The sequence below is a fragment of the Tenrec ecaudatus genome, chromosome 5, assembly GCF_050624435.1.
Source record: "Tenrec ecaudatus isolate mTenEca1 chromosome 5, mTenEca1.hap1, whole genome shotgun sequence".
Taxonomy (NCBI): Eukaryota; Metazoa; Chordata; class Mammalia; order Afrosoricida; family Tenrecidae; genus Tenrec; species Tenrec ecaudatus.
In genome coordinates this window covers 73,974,220-73,987,064 of record NC_134534.1, presented here as the reverse complement: position 1 = coordinate 73,987,064, position 12,845 = coordinate 73,974,220, and the positions used below count along the sequence as shown (strand labels likewise).

The 12,845-nt window shown below is 39.4% G+C and overlaps 1 protein-coding gene across 1 annotated transcript; it reads left to right on the top strand.

Moving 5' to 3' along the window:
- Nucleotides 1-12,080: 12,080 nt before the first annotated feature.
- Nucleotides 12,081-12,485, top strand: LOC142448792 (small ribosomal subunit protein uS8-like). The gene has a single exon (XM_075550668.1). The coding sequence runs from the start codon at nucleotides 12,093-12,095 to the stop codon at nucleotides 12,483-12,485; it is 393 nt and encodes a 130-aa protein (XP_075406783.1). The 5' UTR covers nucleotides 12,081-12,092.
- The last annotated feature ends 360 nt before the right edge of the window (nucleotides 12,486-12,845 follow it).

The window sequence follows — 12,845 nt, the reverse complement described above, 5'->3', positions numbered from 1 at the left end:
TATACATATTAAAGATTTTGTCAGGCACAAAGTAAATCTGTGACCAGTATATTGCAAGAAACAACATAAGCAACACCCCAAATGTATATCTTGCCATTTCAAGTCATGTCTCCGGTTGAAGCGAGCACGCTTCATGAGCCTCAGGACAGAGAAGATGACATATTTACATGTGTCCTATGAAATGGCCATATGAACATGTGGTTCTTTCACAACACTGAGCGATACTGAAATCATTGCCCTGTCATTTATATGACGGAGAAATTAAAGTAATGTTTCATGCTATTTTTTAAAATCTGAACCTCAAAACTACAAGTAAATGTAGAAAGCATGTAAATATAAACCCATGCATAATTTTAGCATAACATCTAAAGGATGCTAACAATTACATTAGCAACGACAAATTATTTGATTATTGAATAGATTAAAATACATTGAATACAAAAAAATAATTAACCAAACCCTTCATAATATTTAGTTTTATTCCTCCACAGGAATAAAATTTCTTCCTGAAAATGTTGAGTGGTGCCAAGAAATGAATAGAAATATTGAATTTCTTGAGAGCTACCCAGTACTTCCAGAACCGTAGAAGCTTTCCGGTACTTATGAATGAAAACCTTGCTTTGAGGAGGGGGGGGGATGGAATTTAGAAACTTATAGACCTAGGAAGACATTTGAGGAAATGACTGATACAAGAAGCATCTCCATTCATTCAATCAATTGTCTTCTACCAAATATCAAGTCGTTATGCTCATCTCAAGGTCAGCAGTTCAAAACCTCCAGGCACTCTGAGAGAAAAAGATGAGGTTCTCTACTTCTGTAAATAGTTACAGTCTTGGAAACTCTATCCTGAAGGGCAACTGTGAGTCAGAATTGACTTAATGTCCGTGAGTTGTTTTGTTTGTGTATGAGTTTCTATCGCTTAACTGGCTAATGACTGGAGATATTTTTATGGGAATATTTTCTGTGCATAAAAAGAGACTTCTATTTGCAAAGACTTCGGAAAATATGCCTTTTTCTACCTGGCAAACCACACCACCTTATAGGTTAGACTCCATATCATTTCTCTAAAGCTCTCTCCCTGACTCCTCCAGTCATAACTGATGTTCAGCCAGCTCTTCTCCATTCATAGATTAGTATAGCCGGAGCCCAAGAACAGCTTATCCTGTGAGATAGTTCAGGGAAGATGATATTTTGTGTGAATCTTACTGGCTCTAGTTTGCAAATAGAAAATATTTTGGAACATCTCAATTAAGAGATATGTTGTCATAGTGGAAAAAAAAGTAGCTGTTTACAGATTAAATCCGAGTGAGTAGAAACCAAGTGGGTGAGTAAAATCCCAAGGAAAAAGAAGCTATTACACCGTGCAGAAGCTCTTTAAAACGTGATTCTTTACATCCTCGGATCTAATTTTTTTTCATCTCTCTCCAGGGCAGGGTTTAGGTGACAAGTAGCTTGGTCCTTTTTATCCCTCTCACAGATGAAATGAGCATGTGTCTGAGAAACAGATCCTAATCGATGAAGGGTTAGATAAATGCAAAGATAATTTCAGAGTATAAATGCATAACTTCAAGTCATGTTACTCATTACAGTATTGATTAGAACTAATCTCTGCACACATTAGTACTTTAAACAATCCTAGGTAAAAGATGCTTCCAAATGGTTCCCAACAGGAGTCCATCCTGAAAATTGCTTTCTAGTAGCTTTGTTTTCATTCTGGGAAAAGCAACCTGCCTTCCTGCAGATGTGTCCATCCTTTGAATAACAGTTTCTTTGTGCAAATGGTGCTGTGTGTTCTGTGCTTAGACCACAAAGTCTGACTCACGGATGAGTTTGATCGCCCATAAATGCAGTAGAGGAGATGAAGATGGGCATTCCCATTCGTCAGAGAGAGCTTTACCTTTCGATTTAAACATTTTTAAGAATGTAACTAGGTGAGTGAGTTCCTTAGATGCTCAAAGCAAATGGAAGAAAATTAAGGAGAGAGAGAGAAGACAGAGGCAGTGAGATGTTTTTATTAGTGCTTCTCTTTCACCTGCACACTTCCATTCACTCTCTCTCCCTGAATCTTTACGTCGATCTGTGGTGAACACTCTCTATTGCTCAGCTGTCATTGCTCTGCCTCTGCTGAAGCACTTAGTGAAGGGCTACCGCGTTTCCAACCCAGAGAAATCCACTCACATATCATTAAAAGTAAGTGCCTTTTCATTTTCTCAAAAGGTAGCACAGGAATCTCTGTGGATGGATTATGCCATGTGGCGATCGTATAAAATCAGGGCTTCTGCATGAACCGTATGAAGTGATTTGATTTCATTGCTGTACTTGCTGTTGTTTCAATGATTTTTTTTCTTTTTGTTTTCACTTCTACTAATGGTCCATTTTGTCCCCTAACTTTAAGTAGTGCTATTTCTAAATATGAGCTACGGTTCCTGGAGCAGATGGGTGAGAAGAGAAATAATTTCCACCCTATAACTTGTTAGAAGCGCCCAGTGCCTTGCCAGTTGGCCAGGACTCTCGGTGCTCAAACACAAACCACACAGATCCACGAAGGTTGGTCTTCTAGGCAGTTCTTATTAGAGATTCTTGGAAATCTTACTCAGGCCCAACATTATTCACTGGATTTTTGACTAACGATGGTTGCAAGTTATGGCCAACATCATATTGATAATCCCATGGTCCGTCGGATTGAAGCCAAGGCAAGAAAAAAAATTGACACCTCCATTGTTCAATAAACCCAAGGAAATTGCAGGCACTGCGGACACGTTGCTGCAATAAAGAGAAATCCCTATTTCGTTTTCTTTCAGAGAAGAAATGCTTTGCCACAATGCTCAACGGAGCACTTATAAAAAATAGTAACGCAAAGATGAGGAGGCATAAAATTAATTTAGTGTGCTAAATCTGTAAAACGTACTATGGTACACTCACTCCTCCCAGCCTGCGGATCATAAAATAAGACACAAATTACCTTTAATGGGGAAACTTAACACTTTAAGTTTCATTTTGTTCAGTTTCATTCAACAAATATTTATTGTATGTCTACTAAGCACAAAACCCTGCTCACGAAATTGGAAGAAGATAAAGATGAGTATAGTTCCAGCTGTGGGAATGTTGGGAATATAGTCCGACAGGAGGGAAGCCAAGGGATATAACATTAAAATAATTAGGATGCTATGCAATATTATAAAAGCACTAAAGTGCATGAGTATGTTTAAAATAAGTGCTAATGCATCCGATCATTTTCAATTAAGGTAGCTCAGTCTGCATCTTCCATCAAAACTTAAATCTGATTCCAAATAGCTTTTGATTATTCTGGGTCTGATTAATAGAGAACCTATATGATTTATCATCCAAACAAGGACATTTTGAGAGTAAAAGTGGTGTTATTGATAATCATGCCAATGTGGGAACAAGCTAGAATTGTCCTAGGCAAATGAAGATGTAAGATCACTCGCTCGTTACGTAATCTTAGCGCCCAAGACAATACCGCTCTTCTTTTCCCTCCTCCTCCTCCTCCTCGTCTTTGTTGTTTGTGTTGTTAGATGCTGTCAAGTGATTCCAGCGCATTTGTCTCTTCTTAGATAGCATTTCTTGAAAGACCAGCCAAGAATAAAATAAGACTTCATCACTCAAGTCAGTTTTACAACAACATCACGGCAAAATTGATGGATTGGGATCATTTAATAAACTCGCATTGAGCCGGGCTCTTGGCCAGGGAGCATAATACAAATAGACAAACAAGTGAATGCCTATCTATATTTTGCTTCAACGAAAATGGAACACCTTTTAAAAATATTTATAAAGCTCTCAAATATCTTAAATTAATTTTATTGTTATTTTAAGCATTGTTTAAATTATTGTAGAGACTTCTGTTTTTGTAAACAGAAGTCAGTTTTTTAAAAACCATTGGGAGGGGGCATGTGGTTGCGAGAAATGGCAATGGAGGTCTCAGACATATGTGGCCTTTGCTGGCTTCCCTTTTGCCTCCATAGTCCATCTTTCATGACCTATTCTGGCACACACAGCCTCCCACACCACTCTACATCTATGCTGGATCCTGTAATTCATTGCAATGCCATACAGAACTCACAGACAATACTTACAATGAAGGGAGCTTATTATGGAAGCTAATAGGTTCCTCAAGACCAGCAAAGAGTAAGGATGCAGCTATTGGTCCTTTCAGCCAAGAAGCCAAGTTATTTTTGCCACTTCTCAGTCCCTCAGCCACGTTGCTCCTTGGCCTTTGCCTCCCTGATGCAGGAAGCTGGCCGGCTTGCCATTTGGTCCCACAGCTCGTGTCAGGTAGATAAGGAGAAGATACCCCATAGTCTTGGCCCTGCTCCTCGAATTCTACATGCCACAGTGTGGGAAGCATCTGATCTTGGACAGCTTGGTCTCCCCACTTCAGACAGATATCCTGAACATGCACTTCCAAGGTCTTCTAGGTTTGGGGGTGGAGGGAGGCCAGGTGGTAACAAAAATGGACCAATCCTTTCTATTAGTGTTAACATACTCCCTGTTTGCATTGTCTCACCCTTTCATTTAATGGGCACTACAGATTCTGGGATAGAAGAGCCATATTAAGAAATTTTATTCCACCACAGCAATAAGATGAGAATGAAAAGAAAATCCTACAATAACACAGTCCACCAACATAATATTCCCCATCATACTTTGATAGGCGGTTGGGGTATTACAAACTCATGATTGTCCATCTAGGGTGAAACTGTTGATTTCTCCCTGTCCAGAGCAAATACGATTAATGTGAGCAATATTCTCCATGACTCAGACCAGAAGATCTAGAGCAGTGGTTCTCAACCTGCGGGTCACGACCCCTTTGGAAGGCAAACGACCCTTTCACAGGAGTCGCCTGATGCATGACAGTAGCAAAGTTACAGTGATGAAGTAGCAACGAAAATAATTTTATAGTTAGGGGGTCACCACAACATGAGGAACTATATTAAAGGGTCACGGCATTAGGAAGGTTGAGAACCACAGTTCTAGATGGTGCCCAGTTACCACTACCCAGTGCTTTGGGAAGAGTCTCATTAGAAGGTCTTTGATAGAAAGAGAGAAGAATGTGGGACAAAATTCAAAACCATAAAAGAGGCTCAGCATGTGAGTCAGAGAGAGACCGGTAGGACCACCAACCAGAAGCCTTCGTCCCCACAAAGTCTGGAAATTAACTCAAGCCCATGGCTCAATTTTCAGCCAAACAATAGACAAATCTACAAGAGAAACCATAACATTAATGAGGTATGCACACTTCAGAATCATCAATCATTTCAGATCAGAAAGGGCAGCATTTACCCCAGGACAAAGTTCAGAAGGGTTGAGGGAAAAAAAGGAGGAATGGAAACAGGAAACATCAGGAGGAAGTGGGCTACGCGAGGCTACACTGTGGGGGCTGGACTCCATAAGATGAGAAACAAACGTGTGTGAATTATTGAACAAAAACTGATGTATTCTCTAAAGCTGCAGCCAATTTAAAAGGAAAGAACTTCTAAAGAAAGGAAGAAAAATCTGCAAATGCATGCAATAGACTTTTATCTGTGGTAAATTTCCCCAGAATGGCTTTACCTACAGCCTGCCTCTTTTCTCCTTGTTTGCCTTCCTCCCAAGTCCAACACACAGGGTCATGGAGAGAAGGAAAGCAAACCATGCCGTCAAGGTCACAAGCACTTTGTAAATCTTCGCACCAGGAAACAGTTTAGTATCTTCTTGCCCCACCTGATATCTAATTAAAAGAGCCAAACAATGCATGTGACTAAGTCAAGCTAAAGAGAGACACAATGATTAGTTCTAAAAGTCTCCTATTAAGGCTTTTGACAGATGCATAATATAATGATATTCAAAGAGAAAATTATTCCATTAAAACCCCAAGAAAAACAGAGCTGAGAGAAGCAGAGTCATGGGGGTGAATGGGTTTATATCTAAAACAGAGCATGGATGACAAACAGAAATATATACACTGGCTGGGCACATTCTGTGAATCACCGAAATTATTTGGCACAAGCTAGTGAGACATCATGGAAGAGTGCACCCTGTGGCAAATTATAGAGTGGTTTTCTAGCTAAATGTGGCAGAACCATTGATTTGGGTCATGAGAAATTGTGGATCAGGCACAGAGTGGTACCATCTTTGACAAGCAGGAGGAAATCAAGCGACTTTTAAAAGCTCGTTACTATTTAATGTTGACAATAAACTCAAAATGAAAACTCTGTGAACCAGATGTGGTCCACAGGGCTAGCAGTCTGGGACTTCTTTAAGAAGAAGCCATTTTACTGGCACAAGTTCAAAAACAAACCCAAGGCTTTCCTCCTTGTATCCAGGCATATCTGTTTCTACCTTACAGTTCTCTGACTTTTTCAAAATGGGAGCATTTTTAAGAAGTGGATTTATGTGGATGTGTGATGTGATCTGCAGGTCAACAGATAATCTTATATTTTTAATGGTTTAAATGCTGGAGAACAAATCAGAAGTGAGAAAACAGAAAGATACTAGTCCCTTTGCTTCTACCCAGAATTGAAGCTATTAGGGGCAAATCTCAAGTTTTTGTCAATTCCCCAGTGGCACTTTGGACGACTAGAGGGAGGAGAAGGCTTGCTTATGGCAAAATGCCAGAATTTTATCTTGTCTTTGACTTTTAAAATTTAATAGCATGAGGTTATGATCTTGTTTTAAAGTTATAATTTTTTTCTACAATTACTCTTTCATTCTCTTTTTAAAGAGAGGCTTGTTAGATATTAGAGGAAAGAATTTTTGATCTGCCTCATTCATCCATATTTATCTAGAATTACATATTTTGTGTTTTCATTAACATGCTAGAACTTGGCAGCGTGAACTCCTATCAAGAAACTGTGATCAGGTTTGTTCCTGTCTTCATCTTCTGGGCACTTGGGTTTTAATCAAAGAATCAGGAAGTTCTAGACTAGATATTGACTGAGACAGCCTTCGAGAGAAAAGGTCAGAGAAGCTTAGCTCAGTGTGCACCACACCTGCAAGCTTCCACTTGACCCTTGAGAGGGCTGTGGCGACCTTCACTTCCTCTTGTACTAAATGGTGGCACCTTTTGCACACGTTGATCGTGTAAGAAAAAGGATGATTTTCCTTACTTTTCAATGAGCGGAGAATAAATTTAGGAATAATCTGAATGCCAAATAATGGAGACTAGATTGACAAGGTACGGAACAGTCTCTGAATAAAACACTTGGAGTTATTAATAGTTATAGTTAAACAAAACCATTAACATTGTGATATTAACTATATAAAATTTTGTTGATGTATTCACATATATGGAAAAATATACAAAGACATTAAATAATAACCTCTGATGATGGCATTAGAATGATTTTTCTTCACTTTGAGGACTTAGCCTCCCATGCCTGTGAAAGCTAGACAATAAAAGAAAAAAGACAGGAGAAGAAGCGATACATTTGACCTATCACGTGGGCGGAGAATATTGACTCTCTGCCATGGATGGTGAGAGGAAGGGGCAAACCTGTTTTAGAGGAAGAAAAGGAGACTTCTCCTTGGAAACACTGATGGGAAGACTTCCTGTCTTTTATGTTGAAGGGACCAGTCCCGAGAGAAGGACATCAAGATTCGGAAGTAGACAGTCAGCAAAGCAGACAAGGAGCCTCGCTGAGAGATTCAGGCACCGGAGCTGCAACGATAGGCTTCCGAAGGAGACCCGCTGTGAGGATGGCCCAGGTTGCTCTTCATGGAAACCACTCAACAGCATCTAAGAACACAACCCAAACTCCATCTACTTCCCAAATTTCTAGATTTACTTATTATATAACTAATCGATAAGATCCACAAAACATTATTTAGCACTAGCTTTACAGATATTTCTTATAGAATTATCCCTATAGAGACATGAACAAAACTGTACATTTTCTTTAAAGTACCACTTATTGTTATAAAAACACATTATTATACACTAAACTTATCAATGAAGCTGTGGTACTCTATATAAAATGTGTGATATTTAATATTATATATTTGAAATATTGAATTTGATGTACTGTCGGGGTCACTTGAGTAGTTCAGTATGACCATCGCCACTGCATTGTTTGTCTCTACAGTTGATGCTTACTTTCTCAGAACATTTTGATGACATTTATATTTGTTACTAAAGTAATACTTTCATGAATGAAGCCAATTTACAGGGATTAATACTCAATTTACCTTCATGTCAGAATGAATGTATCCGTAAAGATAAGTATACCACACAGAGAATTTTGAGATTGGAAGGCTTAGAAGAAAATGTATTTGAATATGTATTTTTCTCATTAAATGGATAAAAGTCAGCATAAATTTAAGAGATAAATGTAAATGGTTTCTGATATTTTTGCTGAAGAAATTGTGTCAAATTTCTGCATCCTGTAAACCGAGCATTAAAGAAGTAGTAATCTTGTCCAGTGTATTTCCAAATGTAAATTGAGACAACAAAATGACAGACTAGGGGGATAAAGACCCAGACTCTCTACAACAGACACAAGAAACCACTTGAAACAGGGACAGATAATAGTCTTGAAACCCTGAGCTTCAATGGAAAGGGAGAAGAAGTGGATTGACTAGAAACTAGAAAAAGTAACTGAATGTAAACAGCAAACAAGGAAACAAGTGAGACAGTGAATTGTCAATTGGCCTGACATCGCATATCGATTTTAAATGTTTGCAAGAGGCTTTCCAGAGAGGGCAGCAACCTGGTAATCAGCTCTACTCATGCAGGACCAAGCCTGTAGTTGGTCTGAAATCTCTCCCTTATTCCCCACGCCCTCTAAGTGACCAGATACCTGTCCAGTCCACATTCTTACCCAGCTAGCTGCTGATGACCATCAGCCCTATGTAGCTCTTGCTCCACCTGAGGTCATAGGACCACCCTATGGATACCTCATGGATCAGTTATCATCTACACACCACGTCCCACCCCCATTTGGAGACATACATTCTTCACCTTAACTAGCAGTGCATGGCACCCATACTCCAGCTGCCCCCTGGACCAGCAGGAACTTCTTTGAAGACTATGAACCCGACGCATTTGTCCTCCTCAGCCAACAAAGTATGCCAACTTTTGTGTTGGCAATAAAATCAAATGGAAAACTCTGAACTGTCTGCTTGGGCAGCAGTCTAGGACTTCTTTAAGAACACATTTTACTGACACATGCTAAAAACAAATGTCAGAATCCCCCCCCCCTTTGTATCCAGGCATATCTGTTTCTACCTTATACATCTCTGATCTTTTCAATACACTCAAAAATAAAACCTCACTGCCATTGGATCCATATCAACTTACAGCAACCCTATACTGTCACCAATTAAACCCAATTACAATAGTCCTGGAAGCACAGGTAACTTCAATTCACAAGAAGACATAAGGCAAAGTCACTAAAACAAGGGACAAAAATACAGAACTAGAAAACTATTTTAAAATAAATAAATAAATAGATAGATAGATGTACAAATGAAAGTAGGTACTTTCAACAGAATGAGAGAATGATCAAGGAAATCAGACAAAACCAATGAAAACTCAGATACAATTCTAGAATAATTTAGGAGAATACTACAATAATAAACTGGCAAAATCAATAAATAACTGGAAACCAAATAAAACTAATAAAGTGACATCCGGAAGATTAATACTAAGATTTTAAAAATAGATAATACATTGAAAAGGAAAGGAGCAAAACTGAATTAATAGAAGACAGAAAGGAATGAGTGAATGAGAAGACAAATCTCTCAGTTGCAATCTGTTAAGGAAATTTTCAGAAGAAAAGAGACAGGAAAAAACTAAGAAATTGTATGGGACAACATCAAGATATAGCATCTAGGGTCTTAAATGCTTGCAGATAAACAAACAGCCAATCTAGCTCAGAAGCAACAAAGCCCACTTGGAAAAAGCACACACCAGCCTGTGTGACCACAAGGTGTTGAAGGGATCAGGTATCAGGCATCAAAGAAAAAATTCATATCATTGTGAATGAGGGGGAGGGCAGAGTGGACACCCCCAAAGTCCATCTGTAGGCAACTGGACATCCCCTTATAGAAGAGTCATGGGGAGATGAGCCGGTCAGGGTGCAGAGTATCAATGATGAAACACACAACTTTCCTTTAGTTCTTAAATGCTTCCGTGCCCCCACTATCATGATCCCAATTCTACCTTACAAATCTGGCTAGACCAGAGGATGTAGAGATAGGAACTGGAAACATAGGGAATCCAGGGCAGATGTTCCCTTCAGGACCAGTGGTGAGAGTGGTGATAACTCGAGGGAGGTGAGGTAGAAAGGGGGGACCAATTACAAGGTTCTACATATAACCTCCTCCCTGGATGGCGGACAACAGAAAAGTGGGTGAAGGGAGACATCGGACAGTGTAAGATATGACAAAATAGTAATTTATAAATTATCAAGGGTTCATGAGGGAGGAAAGAGTGGGGAGGGAGGGCGAGATGAGGAGCTGATATCAATGGCTCAAGAAGAAAGCAAATGTTTTGAGAATGATGATGGCAACAAATACACAAATGTGCTTGACAAAATTGATTTATGTATGGATTGTGATAAGAATTTATGAGCCTCCAATAAAATGATTTTAAAAACTACTTGACAGTAAAAGGAATAAAAAATGAAAATTTAAAATACAGAGAATTAAAACAATTGAACACAACTTTGGAGAAACAGCAAAGATGGTACTCAGAAAGCAAAAACATACATTATCAAAGAAGAAATCATAAAAAATCAATCCTTTACTCAACATCTCCAACAATTAGAAAAAGCAGCAAAATATGCTTATAATAACCAGAAGAAGAAAAAATAACAAAGACTAGAACGGAAGTAAATGAACAGAAAAACAATAAAAAGTATCAAGACTAGGAGTTGAGGTTTTGAAATGATTAATAAAATTAACAAATCATTGACAATATAACAAATGTACAGAAAGAGAAGGTGCAGTTGACACAAATAAGGAAATGAACATTATCAGAACAGAGCCAGTTAGTAAACTAGGGATAATAACAGCGTACTATAAAGAACTGAGAGCCCTGGTGGTGTAATAAGGTATGCATTGGGCTGCTAATGACAAGTTCAAAACTCCCAGCTACCCACTGGAGAAAGGTGAGGCTTTCCATTCCAGTAAATAGTTACAGTCTTGTAAACCCACAGAAGCTGTTGTACTCTGTCCTAGAGAGTCCTGCTCTGCCCTGTCACGATGAGCCAGAATCAACTGGATGGCAGTGAAATAAAAAACTGTGACAAATGTGAAAACCTAGAAAAAGTGAACAAATTTCTAGAAACACACTACTTATCTAAACTAGCATAGGTTGAGGTAGGAGATTTGAATATGCCCATAACAGGAGCAGAAATTTAACAGGTCATTTAAAAAAATGTTTTAACTTCCAACACACACATCTTGTGGCTCAGAGAATTCTATGAAGAATGATAGTTCATTCAGAGAAGAGCTGGTACCAATATCACTGTAATTGTTCCAAAATAGAACAGATACTCCATAATACATTTTTAAATAAATCCTATTACTGGGGGCTCGTATACCTCTTATAACAATCCATACATCAATTGTATCAAACACATTTATACATATGTAGTCATCATCAATTTCTAAATATTTTATTTCAGTTTAAGCCCTTGGTATCACCTTCTCTTTTTTTCCTTCCCAACCTCATGGACCCCTGATGAAATATAAATTAATTTTATTTTCATATCTTACACCACCCACTGTCTCCATTTGTCCACGTTACTGTTATTCTGTTATTTGTCCCCTTGGGGATGGGAAGGGGTTGTCATTATAGCTGGTTCCCCATTTCTCCCCATTTCCTCCCCCCACCTTCCCCCTATCCCTATCTCATGATATTGCTCCCCGTTTCCCCCCACCTTCCCCCTACCCCTACACCATGGTATTGCTACTCCCATTGCTGTTCCTGAAGGATTTACCTGTCCTGGATTCCATGTATCAAGTACTCTACTTGTACCCATGTACATGCTCTGGTCTAAGGCAGAACTGAGGTCATGATAGTGGGTGGGAGAAAGCATTAAAGAACTAGAGGTATGGCTTCTTCCGCCTCTTTCAGTGCCGCCATCATGGTGCGCATGAACGTCCTGGCCGACGCTCTCAAGAGCATCAATAATGCCGAGAAGAGAGGCAAGCGCCAGGTTCTCATTAGGTCATGCTCCAAGGTCATTGTCCAGTTACTTACTGTGATGATGAAGCACGGCTACATTGGTGAATTTGAAATCATTGATGACCACAGAGCTGGGGAAATTGTAGTGAACCTCACGGGCAGATTAAACAAGTGCGGAGTGATCAGCCCCAGATTTGACGTGCAGCTCAAAGATCTAGAAAAGTGGCCGAACAACCTGCTCCCTTCCCGGCAGTTCGGTTTCATCATGCTGACGGCCTCCGCCGGCATCATGGACCACGAGGAAGCCAGGCGGAAACACACAGGAGGGAAAATCCTGGGCTTCTTTTTCTAGGGATATAATGCATCGAAACAAATAAAACGCCGAATGGGAAAAAGAATAGAGATATGTTGTATGTTTCATCGATGCTGTGTTGCACACTGGGTGTTTCATTCTTTCCTGTGACCCTTCTGTGAGGGAATGTCCAATTGTCTACAGATATATTTGTTTTGGGTCTTCTTATGCCTGATACTTTATCCCTTTAACACCTCGTGATCACACAGGCTGGTGTGCTTCTTTAATGTGGGCTTTGTTGCTTCCCTGCTAGATGGCAACTTGTTTAGTTTCAAACCTTTAAGACTCCAGACCCCATATCTTTTAATAGTTGGGCACCATCAGCTTACTTCACCACATTTGCTTGTGCACCCATTTTGA